This window comes from Labeo rohita, chromosome 9 (assembly GCF_022985175.1).
Source record: "Labeo rohita strain BAU-BD-2019 chromosome 9, IGBB_LRoh.1.0, whole genome shotgun sequence".
Taxonomy (NCBI): Eukaryota; Metazoa; Chordata; class Actinopteri; order Cypriniformes; family Cyprinidae; genus Labeo; species Labeo rohita.
In genome coordinates this window covers 10,024,544-10,049,123 of record NC_066877.1, presented here as the reverse complement: position 1 = coordinate 10,049,123, position 24,580 = coordinate 10,024,544, and the positions used below count along the sequence as shown (strand labels likewise).

The 24,580-nt window shown below is 35.2% G+C and overlaps 2 protein-coding genes across 5 annotated transcripts; both read left to right on the top strand.

Moving 5' to 3' along the window:
• Positions 1–779: 779 nt before the first annotated feature.
• mitd1 (MIT, microtubule interacting and transport, domain containing 1) lies at positions 780–3,642 on the top strand. Its single transcript, XM_051118528.1, has 7 exons — positions 780–1,268; positions 1,339–1,440; positions 1,520–1,656; positions 1,765–1,851; positions 1,985–2,097; positions 2,941–3,002; positions 3,125–3,642. The coding sequence occupies exons 1-7, from the start codon at positions 1,124–1,126 to the stop codon at positions 3,172–3,174; spliced, it is 696 nt and encodes a 231-aa protein (XP_050974485.1). The 5' UTR covers positions 780–1,123; the 3' UTR covers positions 3,175–3,642.
• An 80-nt stretch (positions 3,643–3,722) lies between these two features.
• cracdla (cracd like a) lies at positions 3,723–23,122 on the top strand. 4 transcript variants are annotated; one of them, XM_051119997.1, is made up of 12 exons: positions 3,723–3,837; positions 9,321–9,465; positions 12,217–12,288; positions 12,398–12,521; positions 12,739–12,874; positions 13,004–13,165; positions 13,393–13,461; positions 13,593–13,790; positions 14,867–16,346; positions 18,849–19,801; positions 21,892–22,009; positions 22,093–23,122. In XM_051119997.1, the coding sequence occupies exons 3-12, from the start codon at positions 12,231–12,233 to the stop codon at positions 22,287–22,289; spliced, it is 3,495 nt and encodes a 1,164-aa protein (XP_050975954.1). In that variant the 5' UTR covers positions 3,723–3,837; positions 9,321–9,465; positions 12,217–12,230; the 3' UTR covers positions 22,290–23,122. The 4 variants fall into 4 exon arrangements, with proteins under 4 accessions (XP_050975954.1, XP_050975952.1, XP_050975955.1 ...); XM_051119995.1 differs by having other exon boundaries at positions 22,090–23,122; XM_051119996.1 differs by lacking the exon at positions 3,723–3,837 and adding an exon at positions 9,051–9,190 and having other exon boundaries at positions 22,090–23,122.
• Positions 23,123–24,580: the final 1,458 nt, after the last annotated feature.

Genomic DNA, 24,580 nt, shown 5'->3' with positions numbered 1-24,580 from the left:
GAGTGACAAAACACATTTATTAACACATCATTAGTTTTGAAAATATATTGAACTTATATATTAAAATATATATGTATATATAAATGAAAAAAATACATCTGCTAAATCTGCTAAAAACATTGCTGTTTTGTACGGTTGTAAGGGTAAGTAAATATTATTTTCTGTGCCACAACCATACGTCCTTACACATTTATTTAGTTAATTTCCCTTAAATCCTACAAGTAGTCAAAAGCTAAATAAAGCAAAATGACAATGACGTGCAATAATTTTGACAACAACATTAGCTGTCAAGATTATTTGATTTTCTGAGGTGAGAATTCAGTAAATGAGCTGAAAATCAGTTCAATCATCTTGCAATGTCAGTTTATTCTGAAACATATTCGAATGCTAGAAAGCTGTTATGGGAATAATCTAACTATTTTATAAGAGTAGGCCTATTTTTGCTACATTAATGGTACCTTTGAACTGATATATAAACACTTAAATATATGCAATGTGTCAAAATATGTGGCATAAACATGCTTAACTTATAATAATAATAACATGACATGAGCGTTACATTTAAATAGGACTAGGTTATATCAAGTACATGTTGGAACAAATGAACAAATCTGTGCATTTAATATATAATACAGTTTCTGTAGACATGGACAGTAAATAACATAATTGGGTAGTTTTATTGACTTTTATTTTATGGACTTTTATTGACCAGCGGAAGCGAGAGTTGGTCCTTCAACATAATAGAAACGGACGTCTTCACACTTTAGTTCCTACCGGAAGCATGCAACAGCGTCTGATTTAAAACCGATTGTTTTCGCTCCGAAAGTTGTATTTGCCTTTGAAGACAATTGACACGCCACTGTTTTAATTTATTTTTAATATGTCAATATTCTTTCATTGATTTAGTGTAACTTTGCATCACGAAAGCGCTTCAAATTGATTGTTTGTTATTTTCTTAGAAGATGATGTTGACAGTGGCGTGCTTCTCATAACTATTTCCCCCCGTTTTTAAAAACGCTTTAACAAGTGCAGAAATATTTTCTGTGACTACACAATAACATAGCGCACATGTAAGTGTCAGTCGGATTGTAGCAGTCTGCTGTTTCTGTCACAGAAAGTCGATATGGCTCAGGATTTCCTCCCAGGCATGGAGAGCTCCGCAATCTCTGTCTTGAAGAGAGCCGTGGAGCTTGATCACAGCTCACGCTTTCAGGAGGCTCTGGTGTGCTACCAGGAAGGAATCCAGCTCCTGTTGGATGTACTGAAAGGTATGATTACATCTTTAATTTGTTTAGTCTTAGTTTGCTGATGGATTTAATAAGATCACTGTTTTTCCAGCTGTAAAAGATGATTCAAAGAAGGCTCACTACAGAGAGAAGATCAAGGGCTACATGGACCGAGCAGAACAGATCAAACACCATGTAAACAAACTGAAAGAAGGTAGCTGGTTCAAGTGCTTTACACCAGGGGTTTACAACCTGGGCTTTTGGGGTTTTCTCATTGTGATCTCATCTATCAGAGGGTAAATACCATGAGCAGATAAGGATAGCTGACAGTTCCACTGGTTTCAGCTATGAATCTCTCTTCAAACCCTACATCAGAGACGGACTGACTGAAGTCTGGGTGGAGGACCCTTATGTACGGCATGTCCATCAGGTAGAGACTACAGTGATTCTCCTGAACATGTGTACTAAAAACTATATTACAGAGTGAAAAGCAGCAGTGTGTCTCAGAATGACACATTACAAATGTTTTCTTTTATAGTTGTATAATTTCCTTCGTTTCTGTGAGATGCTGCTAAAATCCCAGTGTAATGTAGAGACGATTCACCTTCTGACCTCACAGGATGAGGTAAGGTTCTCCAGCCTCCACAAACCGTTTTAATTGCATTGAATGAAAACACACTGAAAACAAGATACAAAATTTGTTATTTTGTTCATTAGAGGCTTCCATTAAAGTTGACCTTAAGCTTGTGGTTTTCCAGGAGAGCTCTTCTCAGCAAACCAGTGCCCTGGCAGAATTAAAGCAGTCGCTACGGAGTCAAAATATCTGTTTGGACATTCAGTACTCATCTACTATTCATGATAGGGAGATCAGGTAAACTTCAAATCATTCTCATTTACTGTACATTACAGTAAACACACTGAAGGTGTGTCTGTACTCTTTATATTCTAGAGTCAAAACAAAAAATATTCAGACACCAGATATAATTTTTTATATTTTTGTTACTAGTGGGTGCAGGACAGTGAGGATAGCAAAATAAAGTAAACTGTGACATATTATACCCCAAAAAAAATGTCATATACATTGTAAAAAACAATTTGTTGAGTCAACTTAAAATAATTTGTAACCTGGCTGCCTTCATTTTAAGTTCAGCCAACTCAAAAAAAGTTTATTCAACGTGAAATGTTAAATTATACTAAGTGACAACTTAGATATTTGAGTTGAATCAACTTCAAATTTTAAGGCAGCTGGGTTACTGCATCTGTTAAGTTTAGGAAACACAAATCTAAGTTGTTACTTTCTACAACTTAACATTTCAAGTTGACTAAACTTATTTTAGTTTAGTAATTAACTTTTTTAAAAATTTTCTTAAAAATTTTAAGGCAGCAGGGTAACAAATTATTTTAAGATGACTCAACAAATTGTGTTTTTTTTTTTGTTTTTTTTACAGTGGGACTATCAGTAAAATTGATGAAAATACGGGACAAAAAATTTGATTTGACACTTTGACCTGGCCATGTTTTGTTACATACCTTTCTATCAAAGTTATCTGACATTATCAAGATGAATTTGTTCTGACACAGTTTAACTTGTGTTTTTGTCATATTTTATTACCATTTTCTAAACTATAGCAAATGAACTGTGATAATGTGAGAAATGTTGAAGGTGTCTGAATAAATTTAGGTTTGACTGTATATATTCATTTTGTTTTCTCAGGTTTAATAATGGCTGGATTATTAAGATCGGCAGAGGACTTGATTATTTCAAAAAAACCCAAGGTATCATCTAAATTAAATAGTTATCAGGCTCCCACAATCATGTACATATACCTGTGCAATGTTTAAAAGAGATGTATTTGTGCATGTTTGGACATAAAATACCTTTTCCCTCTTATTTTTAGGGTCGCTTCTCTGTAGGATACTGCGATTACGATTTGAGAGAGTGTCATGAGACTACTGTGGACATTTTTCACACCAAACACACTAAGAAGACATAATCTTAAAGACTTGCTTTGAAAGCTTCTCCACTAATGTTCATGGGAAATAAATTAAAATGCAATCCTCATTCCTCACATACCAACACAGAGACTGAAAATGTGCCTTCTGATCTCATTTACAGCTTTTAAATAATGCACACTGATTTTATTGGCTGTTTTAAAACGTTGTGATATTCAGTTGTCTATCTGCTCTTTACCACTACATCTATTCTGCTTTTTTAAAACAATTTATGCACTAGTATATGATGGGGTTAAACTGATATGTATTTATCATATGTTCTCCTTCTGTAATTATGATAAAAACCGAAGTACATTTGTAAATAAGTTAGTAGTCTGTAAATATGTGCCCTTGATAAAAACGTTTTGTAAAGGGGTGTTTTTACTGACTCTGCTCATATCAATAAAGTATATATTCTATGCAACAGCAGCTCCATCCTCTGGTCACTGGGTGAACTTTCACTCATAGCGCAAAGGGAATGATTTGCGTTATATTACACCTTGTGTTCAACGTCACATATCGCTTGATACGACAGTGTTTTGCTCCACCGATCAGTTAAAGAGCGAGTGAATGCCAGAGATCAGCTCACCTCCACTTTCTCAATGATTTACGGCAGAATGTGAGTATACGCGACTACATCATATTTATATTAAGTTTTAGGACAGTCATAATGTCACTTGTCATGTTAACTTTGATTTAAGATATTGTTATAGTGGTTACGCGAGGTTTTTGTTTTGTTTTTGAAAACAAAACAACATTGTGATATGTACACAAGATTTTACAAACGATAACCCACGTCATGCGGTTTAATATCTCTTTATATAAAGTCATTTTATATGGGCCACTGGATTTGGGACATTCATACTATAAAAGGCTTGCTGTTTGTGAAAGGATAATGACTGTTGTTGACTGGTGATGCTGATTTTAATAACTGTAATCAAAACAAAAGCAGTCGGTGGTGTTGTATTTGTTTGTTTGAAAAAGGTTGAGTTGCTTCTTTTGCCTGTCATATTAGAAACCATTAGTTACAATGAAACACGCACGAATTCCCTGCAGGAGGAGATTAAATCTATAATCGCCCTTAATCTCGATATGTGCTCCTCATCTCAGTTCATGAAAAATATAGAGCGTTGTCTCTAAATAACACTATTCATCTTTCAAGGGAAAAGATTGGAGTGGTGACGGTCGTGATGGGTGAATCTCATGAAACATATCCGGGACATATTAAGATTTTTTTCTTTTTTTTTATTGTGACATTATTTTCATGAGATTCCTATTTAATACAGTTTTGTTTTTGTTTGTTTTATTGTTGTTTTAAAATAGTTTTATGTTGCATTTTTAACTTATAGATTTTTTTTTCTTGTGTAAATGCTGTGCTTCATTTCCATTAAACAATGTCACAATGCTACTAATCACAGTGCTAAAATGGTTAAATTATAACCAACCTTCTTCAGAGGTTTTGTACAATTCACTGTGATGATGCTGATGACCATTTGACCACATGCTGCATGTGAACATTTGTGACCCTGCACCACAAAACCAGTCTTAAGTCGCTGGGGTATATTTGTAGCAATAGCCAAAAATACATTGTATGGGTCAAAATTATAGATTTTTTTTTTTTTTTATCCAAAAAATCATTAGGATATTAAGTAAAGATCATGTTCCATGAAGATATTTTGTAAATGTCCTACTGTAAATATATCAAAACTTAATTTTTGATTAGTAAAATGCATTGCAAAGAACTTAATTTGGACAACTTTAAAGGCGATTTTCTCAATATTTAGATTTTTTTGCATCCTTAGGTTCCATATACTAAAATAGTTGTATCTCGAACAAATATTGTTCTGTCCTAACAAACCATACGTCAATGAAAAGCTTATTTATTCAGCTTTCGGATGTTGTATAAAGCTCAGTTTTGAAAAACGTTCCCTTATGACTGGTTTTGTGATCCAGGGTCACATTTAGAAAGTTAACTAATACTTCAAATAATCCACGTTTTTCGTCCTGTAAGAGTAGGTGTGGCCATTCGTAAATTTTATTGGTCTGGCTTCCGGTCTCATCCACCTCCAGCTATTTTTGGCTGTATAAAATGATATTGCAAATTGGTGTATCTTACCATGTTATTTTAATGTGTAGTGAAAAGAGTTTTACTGTTTACTGCACGTTTATTATGTTTTTGTAGACATATAAAGTCATTATTACACAGAATAAAGGATACAGTTTATTCAATGCACAAAATATGAATGACGGTTTGCACTTACATTACGATTGGTCGTTACCAGGATGCACGGCCATATTGGCGATACTTGGATGTAAACAACAGAATGGATTGCACAGTTAATGTACTACTTAATACCTTGTTCTGCTCATTTATGCTGTCTAAACCATGGAAAAAAACGTGTGGAAGCTGCTAAATCATATAGAGAAGGACTTTGTGAGCAGGAAAGGGCACAATATTTTGACAAACTAAAGTTAATAGGTAGTAAAGATATGTACAAGCAGTATTAATTAAGATATTAGCCTAATATTTTACCTACCCGACTGGAAATGATAAGAACAAATACGAATGTTGTCAAGATTATTGCCCTGGAAGTCCTGGTTCAGTTTGGCCAACCACAAGCGCCTTTTGTTCCTCAGATTCTTCTCTTTGATTTGTTCTAACTTTTGGCAGTCTATAGTACTCCAAATGTTTTTCCTGGTCTGCCCAATTAGTACAGCCCAAAGCATAATTGACAATTTCAGCAGCAATAAACAGCAAAATATGCGTTTTGTTCAGTTCAGTGGTATTGTTTACGTTCAGTGCCACCGATTGATGACGCGTTGTGAAAATACTAGTGATGGGTCGTTCTTGAACGATTCTTTCATTTTGAACGAATCTTTAGTGTGACTCGCGACGAATGAGTCATCTCGGGGAGTGATTCGTTCAGTCGCGCATGTGCTACTCGAGTCTTCGGGTTTTTGGAGTCGTTTGTTCATCTTATGGGGCCCTCACGTGATGAACGAACGACTCGAACCCGAAGACTCGAGAGATGAACTAATCAGTTCTTTTTTTTCGGCTTACACTGCATTGGTTAAGCTTGATGAACGAACGACTCAAACCCAAAAACTTGTCAGATAAGAGGTGATGTGAGCTAATCATGGACTAAAGACCCAGGTAAACAATGAATTAATCTTTTCTGTTTCTTATAGCATTATAGTTTTGTCTTGTTTGTAGTGTGATCAATGTTTGTGTAAACAGTAGAGGTGTTAGGGAAGTAACACGCAACATTTGTATTATATTTTGCTAAAATTAACGAAATGACTCGAAAAAAGATTTGTTTATTTTGCTGAACGAGACTGAAAGGTCCAAGTCAGTAAAATGATCCAAACTTCCCATCACTATAAAATACTTTATAGCAAAAAAAAAAAAAAAAGATATAAAACAAATATTACAAAAAATCCCTGAAATCTCCCTCCATTAATAATTGAATTTTTGTCGTAATGTATGTTAGTGTGGTTTTATTGTGATTATTTTGTAATTTTAATTGTAGGACTTAACAGGTAATCTAAACTAAACTAAAACCATAAAAAACGGTTGTTACTTAAAATAATAAAATAAAATTTAACTGAAATAAAATAAAGTATAAAAACATAAACTTACTTCATTTGTACTAGTTTGTTTCTACTTTGTGTCAAGGCAGCATTTTCACTTTCATTTAGCTTAACTTTATGTACTAAAATTACTAAAAACTGAAATTAATTTTATAAAAACTACAAAGGTTTTTGGGCAGTAAGATTTTTAATGTTTTTTAAAGAAGTCTCTTCTGCTCACCAAGCCTTTGATCCAAAATACAGCAAAGCATTAATATTATAAAATAATTCAAAATAACTGCTTTCTATTTGAATATATTTTAAAATGTAATTTATTCCTGTGATCGAATCGAAATTTTTATTGCCATCAGAATATTTGAATGATTTCTGAAGGATCATGCGACACTGAAGACTGAAGTAATGATGCTAAAAATTCAGCTTTGAAATCACAAGTATAAATTACATTTTAAAGTACATTCAAATAGTAAACAGTTATTTTAAATTGTAAAAATATTTCAGAATTTTACTGTTTTTGCTGTACTTTGGATCAAATAAATGCAGGCTTGGTGAGCAAAAGAGACTAATTTTAAAAAACATAAAAAATCCTACGGTTCAGAAACCTTTAACTGGTAGAGTATGCAGACATATTTGAGAAAAAACTAATAAAGACAAAACACAACAAAAGTACTAAAACCTTAACTTAAAAAAAAAAACAACAAGCAACAACAACAATGAAACAACAGTTCAGAATATTTAAAAATATTAATGAAAACTATAACAGTATCTCAGTGATACTAAAATACACACTGCGTTCACAAAAAAACATTAATTTAAGAGATCTAGGTGTGTGTATCCAAAATACAAAACTATTGCTAGAGGAAACAAGCAGGTATGTGTTTGGTCTCACTCAAAACCTACAACCCTTATAACAATTAGCACTTGTCTCCCCATTACATATGGAGTACCATAGCAAAAACAAAAACATTATATATTACTCTTACTCTGTCGCTAATCGCTAAGCCGTGTGCAATGTATTTCAACTATGAAAACTGATAAAATATGTATATAATACATAACATAAATGTAAAACATTTTTTCACAGACCACCATTAAGAGGAAATTAAAAGGAATATAATATATATAACAAATTATATATTTATAAAAACAAATCAGATTCTGACATGAATGCAAACAGGTCATAAATATCTGAAACAAGTCAAGTCAGCATATATTCTCTATATTTTTTTTACCAGTTTTAATCTGAGAAAAGTGTAATTTCAGCAATAGTAAAATATTCAATGAAAAATCCATTTTACATTAAAAGAACCATATGTGCAGATTACTTTTGCTTCCCTTCAATATGCATGTCTGAATATTAAAATGTATACTGACAGATGGATTATATTGAAGGCCAGACGCATAATGTAGGCTGGCTGAAAGTCACCCAGTTGCCGAGCTGACTTTTGTCCAGTAGAAGGAAAGGAGAGGGATTTGTGGCCAACTCTGGATCCTGACACAGATTTATGCCTGTATCTGGGGCAAAGCTGCTCTGTGCTTTGCGGAGCGCCAGATACAAAACGTTCCATCCTCAGAGATAATTGGTAGTTTAATGAGACGCTAACATTTTTAGGGTTAAAATGTCAATGAAGGAGATGTACATGTCTAGATGCATGTCTATAATGGACCCAGTCCTTTCTTTTGACAGCATTGTCAGTCATTTCTTTATCTCACCTTTTAAACATTTCAAATAGGCTGTAGCCTACTTTCACAGTTACTTATAGTAACACACAGGAGGGAGTTGAAAGCTCCTGTCGTTTGTCTGAACAGAAGGAAAGGAAGCACATCATCTGCTCAACTCCACCATATCACCTATCCATACAAATCTGAACATAATCAGCATCTCAGATTAGCACTATCTGCTCATTTATTTTTTGTCATACACATAATACTGAGAAGTTGATCATGAGTCTGGTTCTAAACTGACTAGTCTTCGACCTTTGAATGAAATGTGACAGCGTTTACATGATTTGCATACAAAACTGAACTTGTCTGACGTGTAAATGCAAATGCGTGACGCAGATGACAGTTGCTCGGTTGATATTTTCAACACTCTTGCTTTAACAAATCATTTACAAACATAAGAGGAATATAAATCAGATGTGATGCAGTTGGCCTGACTGGCTCTGGTCATTTTAATATTTAATCAAGTAGTTTCCTTATGCTCTTGCTATTAACATATACGCACTTGCTCTTGTTGATAGAGTGTTATATAGACTGATGCCTTCATCAGCTCTGTATTCGACCAGCAGCAGCACACACTCTGTGCTCCAAAAGCTGTTTAGTAAGGAGCTTAAGCGTGCAGGAAAAGCATGAGTTGGAAATGTAACAGAGTTTGCCAGTCGGTGTGTGTCTAACTCCTTACTGCCAAACATCAAATCCATCAATGCGGCTCTTTGTCAGAGCCTGCTTTCCCTTTTCCTCTTCCTTGCTTTCTTTCTTTTTTTTTTCAATAGCTCCTCTCCTGTCTTTCAGTTTCTCCATCTCTCTGCACGTTCGTGATTGGGACAGAGCTGCCGTGGTTCAGAGGATGTAAGGACATGTATGGAAGGAAGATATAAGGAAGAACGGAAGCTAAATCACACAGAAAAGAGGAAAAAGAAGGAACTTTACTGACAAAGTAAGTGATGTCATTTATCCTGCTTAAAATTATGTGAAGTACATATGTTTTGTTGTCCAGGGTATTTACAGTACATCATCATACATAGCAATTTTTACATGTACACTGTCATTCAAAAGTTTGGGATCAGTCAAATTTATGTTTTTAAAGAAGTATTTTCTGCTCATCAAGGCATTTATTTGATTAAAAATACACGAAAAACAGAAAAACAGTAATACTTTGAAATATTATTGCAATTTTAATATAGTGATATCTGTTTTAATATATTTTAAAATAAAATGTATTCCTGTGATGCAAAGCTGAATTTTCAATATCATTACTCCAGTCTTCAGTAAATCATTCTAATGTGCTGATTTATTATCAGTGTTGAAACAGTTGTGCTGCTTAATATATATATATAGTGGGAACCTGTGGTACTTTTTTAGGATTGTGATGTTTTTTTAGGATTCTTTGATAAATAGAATGTCTTTTGTAACAGCATACACTACCATTCAAAGCTTGGGTCAGTAAATGTTTTTTTTCTTTCTTTGTTTAAAGAAATTAATACTTTTACTTTGATTCAGCAAGGATAGATTCAGCAAAGATTTATATTGTTAAAAATAATAATTAAAAAATTACAATAAATCAGCATATTAGAAAATTTCTGAAGAATCATGTGATAAAAATTCAGCTTTGTATCACAGAAATACATTTTGTTTTAAAGTATATTAAAAATAGAAAACTGTTATTTTAAATTGCAATATTATTTCAGAATATTTATTTTTTTCTGTAAGATTTTTGTTTTTGAAATAAATTGTTTTTATTCAGCAAAGATACAGCAAAGACAAGATGTAATAAATGTTGTTCTTTTGAACTTCTTATTCATCAGAGTATCCTAAAACATGTATCACTGTTTCTACAAAAAAACAAAAAAACAAACCTGATAATATGAAATGTTTCTTGAGCAGCAAATCTGCATATTAGAATGATTTCTGAAGGATTGTGTGGCACTGAAGTCTGAAGTAATGATGCTGAAAATTCAGCATTACAGGAATAAACATTTTAAATATATATTAAATTAGAAAACAGTTATTTGAAAATGTACTAATATTGCTGATTTACTGTATTTTTGATCTAAATAAATACAGCATAGAAGACTTTGCATAGAAGTCAGCATAGAAGACTTTGTACCAACCCCAAAGTTTTTGAATGGTGTTGTATGTAAGAAGGTTCATTTTGGTCCATATTTTTCTGCCATGTTTTTCTGTGTGTAATTATTTGTCATGGCAGCATATCAGTTGGGCTGTGCCGGAAGTTTTTGATTAATCTGTAGTTGTAGGATTACTGCTGAGTAAATACTTACAGTGTTCTCCATGCAGTGCCATCCAGCCCAAAGATTATCTTCATATTCTGTGTGATTCATGTCTGATGCACTGTAGATATCAGCTTTGTTATCATGGCAAAGAAATGGCACATGTTGACAAGCTGTACATGCTGATTATGCATAGTCTGCATAATGTTTTTCCCTCCAAAAGCAATACATACGAATTTAAACATGAGTAGTAAAACATGAAGACATATTTTATTTAGTTTAACAATAGCTTACATACTAGTGGAGTTTCTTCTGTGTAAATTAGGCAAGCAAACACAATAGAGCACCAAATGTCTAAAAAGGGATGGACTGGATGGACTTTGCATGGGTTTTGTCTGTTGCATATCTGCGTTATCAAGGCAGGGTCAGTGATAAGAAATGTTTGTTGTTATAATAAAGGATATGGATGCCCATAAGGTTGAAATAAGTGTGACGCACATTGTTCAAAATAAGGCCACAGTCTGACATATTTCACTTGTTCTGGAGGAAGTCACAAACTCAGTTTGACAATGAGGAGAGTGCTAAAATAATAATAATCTGCTTTTAAAACATATGTGATTCATACAGCACATTAATGGATTCAATAAAAGAAAATTGATGCTGTTGTGTATTCACTTGTATAACATTCAAAAGTCTGGGTCTGTAAGATTTTTTTCTTGCAAGGCAATGCAAGGAAATGCATTTATTTGGTCAAAAATACAGTAAAAACAGTAATGCTGTAAAATATTATTTAAATTTCAAGTTTCTCTTTTCTTTTTTAATATATTTTAAAAAGAAATTTCTTCCTGTGATGGCAAAGCTCAATTTTCAGCATCGTTACTCCAAGCTTAATATTTATTTATTTATTTATTTGTGGAAACTGTGATTTATTTTTATTTAAGAATTATTTGATGAACAGAAAGTTCAAAAGAAATCTTTCGTAACATTGTAAATGTCTTTACTGTCACTTTTGCTCAAGTTAATATGTCCTTGGTGAATTAAAGTATTCATTTCTTAACGTGTGAAGTATTAATATAAACATAATTGTCGGTAGTGTAGTTGAAAACAAAAAAACAGGACAATATATGACTGCAGAAGAAACCTTTGGTCTCCTTCGGGTTGAGAAAATGCCTTCTGTTATCAGATGTGGAATTCAGCCACGTTGCCACAACAGAGATGACGTTCCTCTATAGTATTTTATGTGTCAATATATTTATCTGTCGAATAACTACCTACTCTGAGATTAAGAACAACAATTAACTGTTGATAGTTTGTAAACCATAATTTGCTATTGTCTTACACAAACCTAGAACATTTGCTTTGATAATTCCACTGACGTTTTTTTTCAAACCCCGCCTGAATTTCTTTTTTACTCCTCATTCTATCTCATCTGATTTCTGTGTAACTGTCCTCATTAACAGCTGTACTGGTGAAGATGAATGTTCTGGAGATTTCAGGAGACCCAGAGGGAGAAGGCAGTGACGACTTAACAGGTAAGAAATCTTTCAGTAAGGCTCTATCAGTAAAGACATTCATAAAAAGAAAAATATTCTGAACTAAAATTCTAAAATATTCTAAAGGCATGATATGTTTGGTGTTTAGGAAGGAAGAAGTCCAGGTTAAAGTCTAAGTCACGCCTGTATGGGAAGATAAGGAGGAAAGAGGATGGGGGTATGAAGCAGAGTCAGTCTGAAAGTGACATCACATTGAGTGTCGAAGACTCAGAGTAAGTATTGGCAGTGTCAGCATGGTGTGATTTAAAGAGATTCTATCATTAAATACTCACCCTCATGTCGTTCCAAACCCGTTAGACTTTTATTCATCTTCAGAATACGGATTAAGATATTTTTGATGAAATCTGACAGCTTTCTGACCCTGCACAGACAGCAAAGCAACTGACACGTTCAAGTCTTTTTATGTCTTTTTATGTCTTTTTTTCAAAGTTGCTTCAAAGGCATGCTGGGATCCCGGACATTTTCACATGACAGCATTTTTAATGAAGAGCACAGTCATTCAGAACCTGAACCACTAAGAATTCTGTCTCAAGAGAACATTCATGGCAAAATCCGAGCTCTGCAGGTGAGTATGACAAACCACACAAAACACTAAACACTCATAGCTAAAACATCCCATTTAATAAACACTTATCAGTGTGACTGATGGAAATGTTTGGAATAGTTTTTTAAGATTATTTTTTTGATTGATCAGATAAAGCTCCAGCAGCAGAAGCTGCATTTAGGTCCTCCCCCCCTTCTGTTGCCCAATAAACGGCATGAAGACCTGGGTGGAAGTTTAGAAGATGACGGCCTTCCTCGTAGCCCCTCTGAAGTGTCCCGCGGAGAAGGACTACACATAGGCATATTGAACAAGGTGCTTCATCCATAATACAGTAGCAGTCCAGTATCTTTGTTGTGACAGTGTATGTTAGTGTACTGTCACCAATATGTGTGTGCATGTTTTCTGTGTAGTTTTAGCCTTTCAGACTATCATTAATCAAACCTCTGCATGAGTTTGAGTGGCTCATTTGGTGTCTCCATTACTGCTGCTACTACCCCAGCCTAAATGTGATGTAAACCTCAATGCCATTATGTTTGCAGTTTTCTATCCCTCCCAAGAACCATAGCACTTTGAGTTTAGCTGGAACAGAAAGTGAGGAGGAACATCAGGTAGCTTGCTGTCATTTCACCAATGTGTTGACATTATACCTGTCATTCATACATCTGATTTATGGCTTAAATTTGAATGGTTTATTTCGTCTAAAATATTTTCCAATGTCCCTTTTAAATGTGTGCTCCAGGCCTCTTCACAACCACTCTCTCCTCGGTTGATCAGCCCAGCACCTGCACCCCTTTCCCCACTTGACCCTGGCTCAGTGGACTTCAGCACTCCTCCACAGTTCACTTCCCTTCTGGACAACTCTGCTGCCCGTCACCGTATGTCCATCAAACCTAAGAACCAAAGAGCCAGTGCCAAGAACAAAAGGGCAACCACTTCGGTGAGTCATTTTAATGGACTCTTCTAAACCTATTATCCATTGGCATCCATTAGCTTCACCCTGGTTCTCTCGACAAAAAGCCAATCTGATTTTTCCATTAGCGTTTGAATTTCTGTAAAAAGTAAGCTCTGTGACCAACAAAGGTTTATGATTCTTACACATTTTGTTTATCAAAATATGTAATTCAGCAAGCTTTATGAATTTTAAAGAAATAGTTCACCCTATGATTTACTCAACCTCAAGCCATCCTAAGTTTATATGACAAAATATTCAGACGAATACAATCAGAGTTGTATTAAAAAAATGTTCTGACTCTTTCAAGCTTTATAATGGCAGCGAATGGTTGTTGAGATTTTGAAGTCCAATAAAGTGCATCCATCCATCATAAAAAGTACTCCACGCAGCTCCGGCCCATTTCTAACTTTGTCGTATGTGCGTACACAAGATCAGTGGATGATTAGTGGATGACGTAGGCCATAGGCAAACAGAGTGACGAACACGGAAGCACAGAGGAGAGAGCAAAACAAAACACCAATCACAAATTAGAAGTACAAAACGAGGATTTGTAAAGAAAAATGTTGGAGGATTTCGATGTAAGCCAAGAGGAGACTGGTTTTTCTTTTCTATAGACAAAGCTTGGTTCTCGTGAGACTAGCATAGTCTCACTGGAGCTTATGCTACACCTACGATCCCACCTCATCTGCTGGAACGCCACTCTCTCATAAACGTATGTACGACAATTAGCTGAAACTAGAGATTGTGGTGTGTAAAGTTTTAAATATGGATATTTTTCTTACACACATGGCCTTTATTAACCCGGACCAGTGTGGAGTACTTTTTATGATGGATGGATGCACTTTATTGGACTTCAAAATATCAACAGCCATTCACTGCCATTATAAAGCTTGCAGGAGCCATGACATTTTTTAATATAACTCTGATTGTATTCGTCTGAAAGAGGAAAGTCATATACACCTAGGATGGCTTGGAGTAATTTTCATTTTTGGTTGAACTATCCCTTGTATAGATTTTTTTAATGATATTTAATAGATTTGTACCTTGTACTTGCTGTGTAGGCTGGAAGCAGAGCACGATCGGAGAGTTTGAACAATCTGGACCAATCACTGACCACTAGAGAGGAAGAGACTTCTCTAATACAAATACCTCGCGTTTACTCGTATTCCTCGCAGGTCTTACGGGGGGAGAGGTTTACAACTTCACAATTAAAGACTCCAATTCCAGTTTCACCTTTAACATTTCTGCAGACTTCTCAGGATAGCAGTAAAGTTTCTGCTGAACCTGAGCTTGTGAGAAACATCCTGTCTGCATCACCTCCACGCTCTAGCCTACGGGAAATGCCTCCAGCTGTGTCACCACTAGCCAAACTGCCAATCCCAATGGTGCCAATTGACAAAAAGGGAAAAGTAGATGTGAGTGAGATGCTCAGTAGCACCAAACTACCCAAGAACGGCCAAAGTACCATTGTGTCAACTGTAAGCCCAACTGTAAGACCAAGTGTAACTACCACACCAGAAGTGATTCCTGCGAAAGATGAAAAGTCTAATGCTTTGATAATACAAACCAAAGCAGACACACTGAGTAAATACAGTGTTCAGACTGCAGCAAATATAGAAAATCGCCCAGCCTCTACTCAAGCTCCAACCAATGTGTTTTGTGGAGTAAATCTGAGGCCATCATCTTTGAGGAGGAATACACCTTCCACAGATGAAAAACATGAGTCCAGGACGCTTCAGCCAGTCAGCACAACGTCGGCTGTTAGTCATGAAGATCACACTCAAACAGAATTCATAAGGCGCCAAAGAACTGTGTCTGGGTCGTTCCACAGTGTCTCCTCAGACAAGAATCAAGAGCGCCCGAGGACTGCAAGCTTCACTGGAGTTGTTGGACAAGCTGGACTAAAAAAAGAACCTCCATCTCCAGCCAAACCTCCTTTAAATTTCAAGATAGAGCGGCAAGTAAGTTCACATGTTGAGAAAACAATAAAAGACCCATGTGCTAATGAGCCACCAACTTCAAAAAAGGAAGACAAAACTGACACTTCTCCAGTGATACCAACAAAGTTCACCGATTTAGCAAAGAGCCGCCCTTGGGCCCTAGATATGGGGGAGAGTCAGGACAATGAGAAGCATGAGGTTGCAATAGAGGCTACTGAAGAAGCAGTACAGGAGGTGGAGGTAGCAGAAGAGGCACGTGAGGATGTGATGGAGGAGGCTACAAATGCATTTGGAGTGAAGCTTCGCTCTACCTCTCTTTCGCTAAAATTTCGCTTGGACAAAGCTCAATCAGGAGACAGTGTAAAATGTCACAGTGTTGAAGTCAATGCACCGATTTTACCTCCGGCTTCACAGTCTGATTCATCCAGCCGTGTAGAGCCTGAAGACCAACGCACTGCCATGGGGTCTACAAGAGTCCATGCTAAACCCAAAGACCCTCCTCTCCAAACCGATTCGCCCTCAACTTCAGTTCAGTCATCTGATTCGCCACCTAAGAGTTTCTTTAGAGACAAAGAGAGAGCTGGCGTCCTTAGACAGGCTGGTGAGTTTCTTTTTGTGGTTTCCCAAGGTGCATGAAGATTAAGCCTCTGGCCTATTTAGTTGCAATTATGACGAATGTGAACAGCTCCATATCCTGTGAGGATAACGATCCAGGTCATACCAGGAAACAGTTGGTGTGCTTGTCTCAGTCAAAGCATTTAAAAAGCTGCTTTGTCCAAATGTTTAACTGTGCCAGCCTGTAATTACACTGATAGCGGTTACTCAAACAAATCGTAGATTGGGCTCATAGATCTTACATCTTGTCTTATCGAACTAACAATAGACTTTACTAAATCACTAAACCAATAAAGTCTTTATTACCTTTATTGCCTATTAATGATTAGTTGATTTTACTATAATTTCAAAAGAGTAGCGATCAGCAGAGCAGTATGCAAATAGAGATATATGATTATTGCAAAATCATAAAGAATGTAAGTATTCCAGTTCCTCCCTTTTGAAAATTAACCACGGTTTTACCATAGAAAAAATGTAGTAACCATGAACGCTAACCAGCCATTTAAATGTAAAGCAGTAAGCTCACTGGATGCATATGCAACATGTACCAATCAGCTTGTGCCAAGTAGTTTAATGCTGTGAATATCATCAATTTGTGTTAAGGACCCATCAGCCTGAGCCATATAGAGTTTCGTAACAGAACCTGGCATTTTTACTACAAATATTATGGTTAAACTATGGTTAGTGTAGCAAAACCATGGTTAATTGTAAGGGCTTAACACTCTCTTACAGTCCAGTAACTGTCTGTGTAATAAATAACAACACTAAACCAAAAATGGTGCTACAACAAATTTTGGGCATAAAATGGGCATAAAAGGTCCACTGTTCTTAATTAATAGTATTGTGGTGCTTGAAAGACTTCTCACAAGAAGTCACATTCAAAACCAAGCAGCTTTCTATTGGTCAGCATGTGAATTCACGGGAATTAACATGAAATCTGCATGGGGAAGTTTGTCGTCCGTACACAAAACTCTTGAACATGCCTGTGAAATTTCACAGAGCAATGGTAAATATGGTTGCACTTTTAGTAGCAAGTAAACAAGAGCACACCTATTCACCACTACACTCTTAAAAATAAAGGTGCTTTGTGATGCCATAGAAGAAGCTTTTTTGTTTAAATGGTTCCATAAAGAACCTTTAACATCTGAAGAACCTTTCTGTTTCACAAAAGGTTCTTTGTGGCGAAAGAAGGTTCTTCAGATTATAAAAAGGTAAGAAAGAGATGGTAAAGAACGTTGGACTGAATGGTTCTTTATCGAACCAAAAATGGTTCTTCTATGGCATCGCTGTAAAGAACCTTTTAAAGCACATTTATTTTTAAGAGTGTACTGACTTAAACGGGTAGTTCAGGGTACCTGTCTATTCAGGGTCACAAATCTCTTAGAAATTATCAAAAATATCTTTGGGTATGTTCACACTTGTAGTTCGGTTCGTTTGATTTATTTGGTGCAGACAAAAAGAGAAAAATGATACATTTGGTCCTGGTCCGTTTAGTGTTCACACTGGCATTTTTGACAGTGAACCTAAAGGCATAGTGCAGGGCTGGTGAACGTCAGTCCTGGAGAGCCACAACCCTGCATAGTTTTGCTTCAACCCTAATCAAATGCACCTAAACAAGCTAATCAAGGTCTTAAGAGTTACGAGAAAGCAACAGGCAGGTGAGTTTTACTTAGGGTTGGAGCTGAACTCTGCAGGGCTGTGGCTCTCCAGGACCGGAGTTTGCCACCCCTGGCATAGTGATACGTTCACAACCTAAATGGTCAGGTTGAATGACGTATGTCCAATCAAAAGGATAAGGTGTTTTTGACTTAAAATCATAAACACGCAACGAGTGCTCAGCACTGCTTTAGGTCTGATACGCCTAATGCTGTCTGCTGGACTAAGCGCACTCGTTGCGTGTTTATGATTTTATTTTCACCACCTGCAAACTCATAAAAGGCACTTTACCACCTCGTTGCTCCATGTTTGCCCTCTGTTGATTTTGTTTTGTATACACAGCTTGTTCCCTTCCTGAAATCATATTCATCAAATGTGCATCGTATCTTGTCATTAATTTCTGTTTTTGGTTTGTTTAGAAGTATTTGGTCCGTGTTGCATTCATGTATCATTCGAACCACACCAGAGTTCGTTTGGAACGGACCGAGACCCATCTTTTTTAGCGGTCTCAGTCTGCTTGTTTGGTGCGCACCAGGGTTCGGATGGTGGTGTTCACACTTGCTCAAATAAACTGCACTAATCGAACCAAACATGATAAGTGTGAACACACTTTTAATTTGTGTTCAGAAGATGAACAAAGGTCTTACGGGTGAGAGTGAGTACTTAATGACACAGTTTTACGTTTTTGGGTGAACTATCCCTTTAAGCCATACCTGATTTTACCCATTTTACCCATGTTGGTTAGATCACCTCTTTCTGTGCAAATTTGTGGCTTTGGGTGAAGTAAGATGAAAGCTATTTTGATAAATAACTGATCTCTTTTATTTTTCAGATCCTGCTCAGCCCTCATTATTAGCCAGCAAATCCACTAAGATTGTACCTTCACCAGCTAAAGAAGGTACAGACCTGCTTCCAGAAGAAACTACAGTGGTACCCTCTCAGGAGAGCACACCAACATCTATAGCTTCAGAGGTGTCCTGGATGGAGATGGCTAGAGAGAAGACCAGAAGTCTCCAACAGCTCTTTACCAGTAGACTGCCTGAGTTTCCTAGCTTGCAATCACGACCAACAACACAACCACAAACTCAAACATCCACTTCACAAGCCAATTCAAGAATCATACAACCAACGACTACACAACCCCTTTTGAGACCTACAGAAACAAAACCGCCGCCATCTGCGCAGCATTCTGGAAGATCCACACAATCTACCACTCCGCTGACGCAAACTCAGACTAGAACCACAACAAACCAACCTTCAGCAAATTCAACTCAGACAACCACTAGTCCATCTCAATTGGACAGTGCCAGAGAAATCCAGTTTCAGTCCAAGACTCAAATTTCTAATTCGACAACAAAACCAACCCAGTCTACAGTTATATCCACATCGAACACACAAACCACTACTGTACACACAGCAAAACAGCCATTACAAGCATTGGCACCACAGACACCACCCATCCAGCCATCATCACCACTGCGAGCAGCATCACAGACCCACACACAAGCTATACTGCGTTCCACTTCAACCCCAGGTTACCCACATCTGTTGTCGAGCCCAAAGTTAACATCCCACCCAGTCTCCCAACAGTCTGCCAATACTGTCTCAAAGGATCAGTCTCAGACTGAGGAGGGAGAGCCCAACGTAATCTCAGGGAAAGCTGACAAGGCGTCTGCGTCTCAGGGGAAGGGGACTGAAGACGGCAGACCAGTGTGGGCAGCAGGATTAGGAAACAAGACCTCACTGTTTCAGCGCTGGGAGAACCAAACAACTGTTGCAACCAAGGTATTATTAAGTTAGCTTGAAAAAGCCAAATTTCTGATCTGCTATTTAAACTACTGCTTATTCTGAGCCAAACTTTTGTCAGTATCTCCACAAAGAGCTTTAAAGCTACAACCACATACTCACACGGTTATCAAAACCACCAAAAAAAGACTTTCATTAAGGGGGTGAAAACTTTTGGTACAATGAGAATTATGGTGTGTAATTAAGCTGTCTATTGCTATGGCAAAGATTTACCACTCCTACTGAAATAAAAGAGCTAAAACTAGCCTAAGCTGGTTGGCTGCTTTCCCAGGCTGGTTTTGGTCACTCAAAGACCAGCCAAGCTCAAACCAGCTAAGACTAGACAACCAATTTAGGCTGGTTTTAGTTGGTTTTTAGTTTTTTTTTTCTTTGCTAAATCGGCTAGGTTTAGCTGATTTTAGCTGGTTTTTAATTTTTAATTTTTTTTTTTTGCTACATCAGCTGGTTTTGCTGGTTTTCAGCTGTTTTTTCCCTGATTCGGCTGGTTTTAGCTGGTTGTTAATTTTTTTGTTAAATCAGCTGGTTTTTAGCTATTTGTTTGCTTTTATTTTACTGAATCAGATAGTTTTGGCTGGTTGTTATCTGTTTTTTGTTTGTTAAATTATCTATCTATCTATCTATCTATCTATCTATCTATCTATCTATCTATCTATCATTCTAGCTTTGAAGAGTTAAAACCTTCAAACTTAAAGCTGTTGAAACTTCTTCAAACTACCTAGGCTTTCTCAAACCAACTTAAAAGTTTGTTTACAAAGATTACTCATCTAGTTTTTCATGTAATCTCTAAAGAGCCTCAGAAAAAGAAGTGTGATTGTTTCACACTAGTTAATTTTCCATCCATGTTTTAAAAAAAAAAAGTTTAGTGCAACTTTAGCACACAAATTTGTTTTGTATGTGTTGTGAAAAAACAGTTTGTAAGCACATTTTTGTTAAGACAAACGACTTAAGTGTAAATAAATATGGGTCACATGACATAATTAAATGTTTCCAAGTCTTATTGTATTATAACATATAATTTTTATTTTTTTTTTATGCTTTTAAATTCAACTAATATCATTTTTGTCAGTTGGATGTAGGTGAAAAGTTAACACAAATAACAAATGCTAACACAGATGCTGGTAGCTAGCATACAAAATTGTTGGTTTCCTGTGAGATGAGGGAAAATTCTTAACACTAGTTAGTCTATGACTTTATCCAACTGATTGGATTTTAAAAATATATTATAAATGTACATTTCAAATTACTGAACTTGCTTCAGGTACAAAATGCTCAGTAATATTATATAGTGCACTAGCATAAAAACAGTGCTGCTTATTTTTGAAGAAACGGATACATTTTTTTCAGGATTCTAAAGAACAAGAATTTATGTAAAATAGAATACATTATAAATGTCTTTAATGTCACTTTTTATGAATATAATGCATTCTTGCTTAATAAAAGTGTTCATTTTTCTGCCGGAAAAAAAGTTTTAATGACCCCAATCTTTTGAATGGCATAATATCATAATACAGTCAAATATCTACAAATAAAAAAAATCACAAAATAAGAAATTGATAATCCAGAGATATCTAAAGACTGTGATTATTCTATAGGAGCAAAAAACACCACATGGTGTCACTAGAGTTCAGACTGTGCTTATTTTGAACTGAAAAATGGTCTTATCTCTTGTAAATTTGTAAGCCACATGGATGTGTACGTTTGGTCACACTTTATTTTAAGGACCAATTCTTGCTATTAACAAACCATTAACTACAACTTTTGCCTCAATAAACTCCTAATTTGGTGCTTATTAATAGGTGGTTGTTAAGTTTAGGTATTGGAACATGCAGAATATGTGCTTTATAAGTACTAATAAACAACTAGTTAATGGTGAGAATTGATCCCTATACTAAAGTGTTACTGTGCATTTTCATTATTAATATGAATTATGCATTCATAAATTAAAATAAAGGACTCTTTATGGAAGGGACATGTGTACTATTCGCTCATAATATCTAGTACAGTATATTTTGTTTGTGGTGTTTTGCTTTGTGAATTGTTTCATATTTCCTTTGTACTGATTTCAATAGACGGGTGAGCTGAAATCCACAGCAGAGTCCCAAACCACATCTCAGTCCACAGTTCCTCTCAAACCAATCTTGAAGGTCTCAAGCACAGGCACAGGATTGGACCCAAGTTTATCAATGCGTAAGTGGGTGACACAATATCAGTTTTACACGAAAGCCACAGTTAAAGTATATGCTCATGTTTGGTGTTCATATTCCTAGAAGCATCAGTCTCTTCTATTCCTATGAGGTCAGCAGACAGAGAGGATAAATGGCAGCAGAAATCGGTGCCACCATCATCACCTTCATCATCGCCATCATCATCATCTCCTCTGCAGTCTGTCCGTGACAATGCCCAACCATCCTGGATGGAGCTGGCCAAGAGAAAATCCCTAGCATGGAGTGATAAGACTATGGACTAAAAAAAAAAACATTGATATGGTGGAAGAGTTTACAAGTAAAAGAGTTGAAAGCTGAGGATGGAAGATCTGAGGGAATTTTCATGCTAGCGTTTCCTTGAGTCTGTGTGAACTAAAGTAATCTTTGAAGTTGATATTAAAGCAGTATGTTTTGGAGGTGAACCACTATTGCTGTGTATATTATTGAGGGAAAGTTGCACATTCATCAGTCAGTAAACCTCTTAATAGTGTTTGTATTCTAAAACCTTCCCATGTGAGCTGCTTGCGTTCTCTCCACGTGAAGTATGAATGTATACGGGGAAGCTTTAAAGTCACAATCTCTTGCAACACTGGTAACAGCTGCTGGTAAATTATTTTGTAAATGCACCACAGTGAATGTAAATCAGAGATGGAAGGGCAGGGAAACAAATTCAGGTTCAAACTGAATCAGAAGCACCCTGAGTGAGATCTCAGGAACACAAATATATGGTACTCTATGTTTTACCCACTCACATGTGTGCAAACACACAACAACGATATAATTGTCTCCCATGTAATATGATTCTCAATGTTTCTCAGGATTAACACCTTTTAAAACAATATTGTTTTCTTGTGAAAATAATTAATATGATTCTTTTTCCAATTAAAAACTGTATTTATTTCCATGAATTCCATCCAAGAATTTGTATGTATTGTGACAATGTCTCATCTGTTGATTTTCTGACACCTATTAGGTTTGAAGGTTTTTGTTATTTTATGTTCAATGTTAAATTATGTGACTGTAAGAATATTTCAAATTACTTGGAGCTTGCTTTTGAAAATACCAACCCAACTTCCTTGGCCAATAAATTCATCTTAATAAATCTGGGGCATGTTATGTGTAATTTATCATAAAATATCATCAGTAACACAAAAACAATAAATACTGTTTCAAAAATATATATGATATCCACTTTACACAGTGTAAAAAGCTTTCAAAATATTTTTTCAGTTTAATTTATTTTTTTCTGTTATTCATTTGTTTGTTTGTTTGTTTGTATGTTAAATATACCAAATACCATAAAATTCCATATTGTGGCAAATTACCAAACTATGGATACATGCTATTGTTTTTAAATATATTTTTATGGCATATACCAAATTATGGATACCTTGATAATTTTTGTATTGACTGAATCAATGCAAAACGGTTTTTCTGCAAGTTTAAAAATTCTATTTTTTGTGTTATTAATATTTAAACAATATCTCTTGTGCCAAATTACATCAATAATGCCACATTTGGAATGACAAATTACCAAATTATGGATACCATGGTAATTTTTTGGTATTGATTATCCATTTTTAATTTTTATTTATTTATTTATTTATTTATTATTAAAACTGCAAAATTACCATATTATAGCAAATTACACATTTCACATTACAAATGACACAAATTACAATTCCACATTTCGAATGACAAATTACCAGATCATGGTAAGTTTTGGTATTGATCATTTTTCTCTCTTTCTCTCTCTCTCTCTCTCTCTCTATTTATTTATTTACAATACCAAATGACCATATTACCATAAATTACTAAACTACAAATTACCAAAAAACATACAATCTGCATACAATCAATACAAAGATTATTTGTTATTTTTCAGGGAAAAAAGCATTCTATACTTTTAGTTTTACTAGTAGTTTTAATATAAATTATTATGGCAAAATACCAAATTATGGATACCATGATAATTTTTGTGTTGACTGAATACAATCAATTCAAAAAGAGATTTTTTTTTAAGTTTTAAAATTCTGTTTATTCTCTCTCTCTCTCTCTCTCTCTCTCTCTCTCTCTCTCATGTGTTATTAGTATTAAAAAATATATCTTGTGCCAAATTACCTCCATAATACCACATCTGGAATGACAAATGACCAAATTATGGATACCATGGTAATTTTTGGTATTGATCATTTCTCTCTTTTATTTATTTATTAAAAACAACAAATTACTATATTTCAAATTACCAAACTATGGATGTTTTTTATTTATTTGTTTATTTATTTTTTGTATTAACTGAATACAATCAATACAAAAATAATGCAGTTATTTTTCAGGAAAAAATGCATTCTATGCTTTTAGTGTTAATTTTTGTAATGACTGAATAGAATAAATTCAAAAAGATTTTTCTTTAAGTTTTAAAATTCTATTTATTCTTTTATTTTTATTATTATTATTTTTTTTTTTTGTTATCAGTATTACAAAATATAAATTTTACCTCCATAATACCACATTTGGACTGACAAATGACCAAATTATGAATAAAGGTAATTTT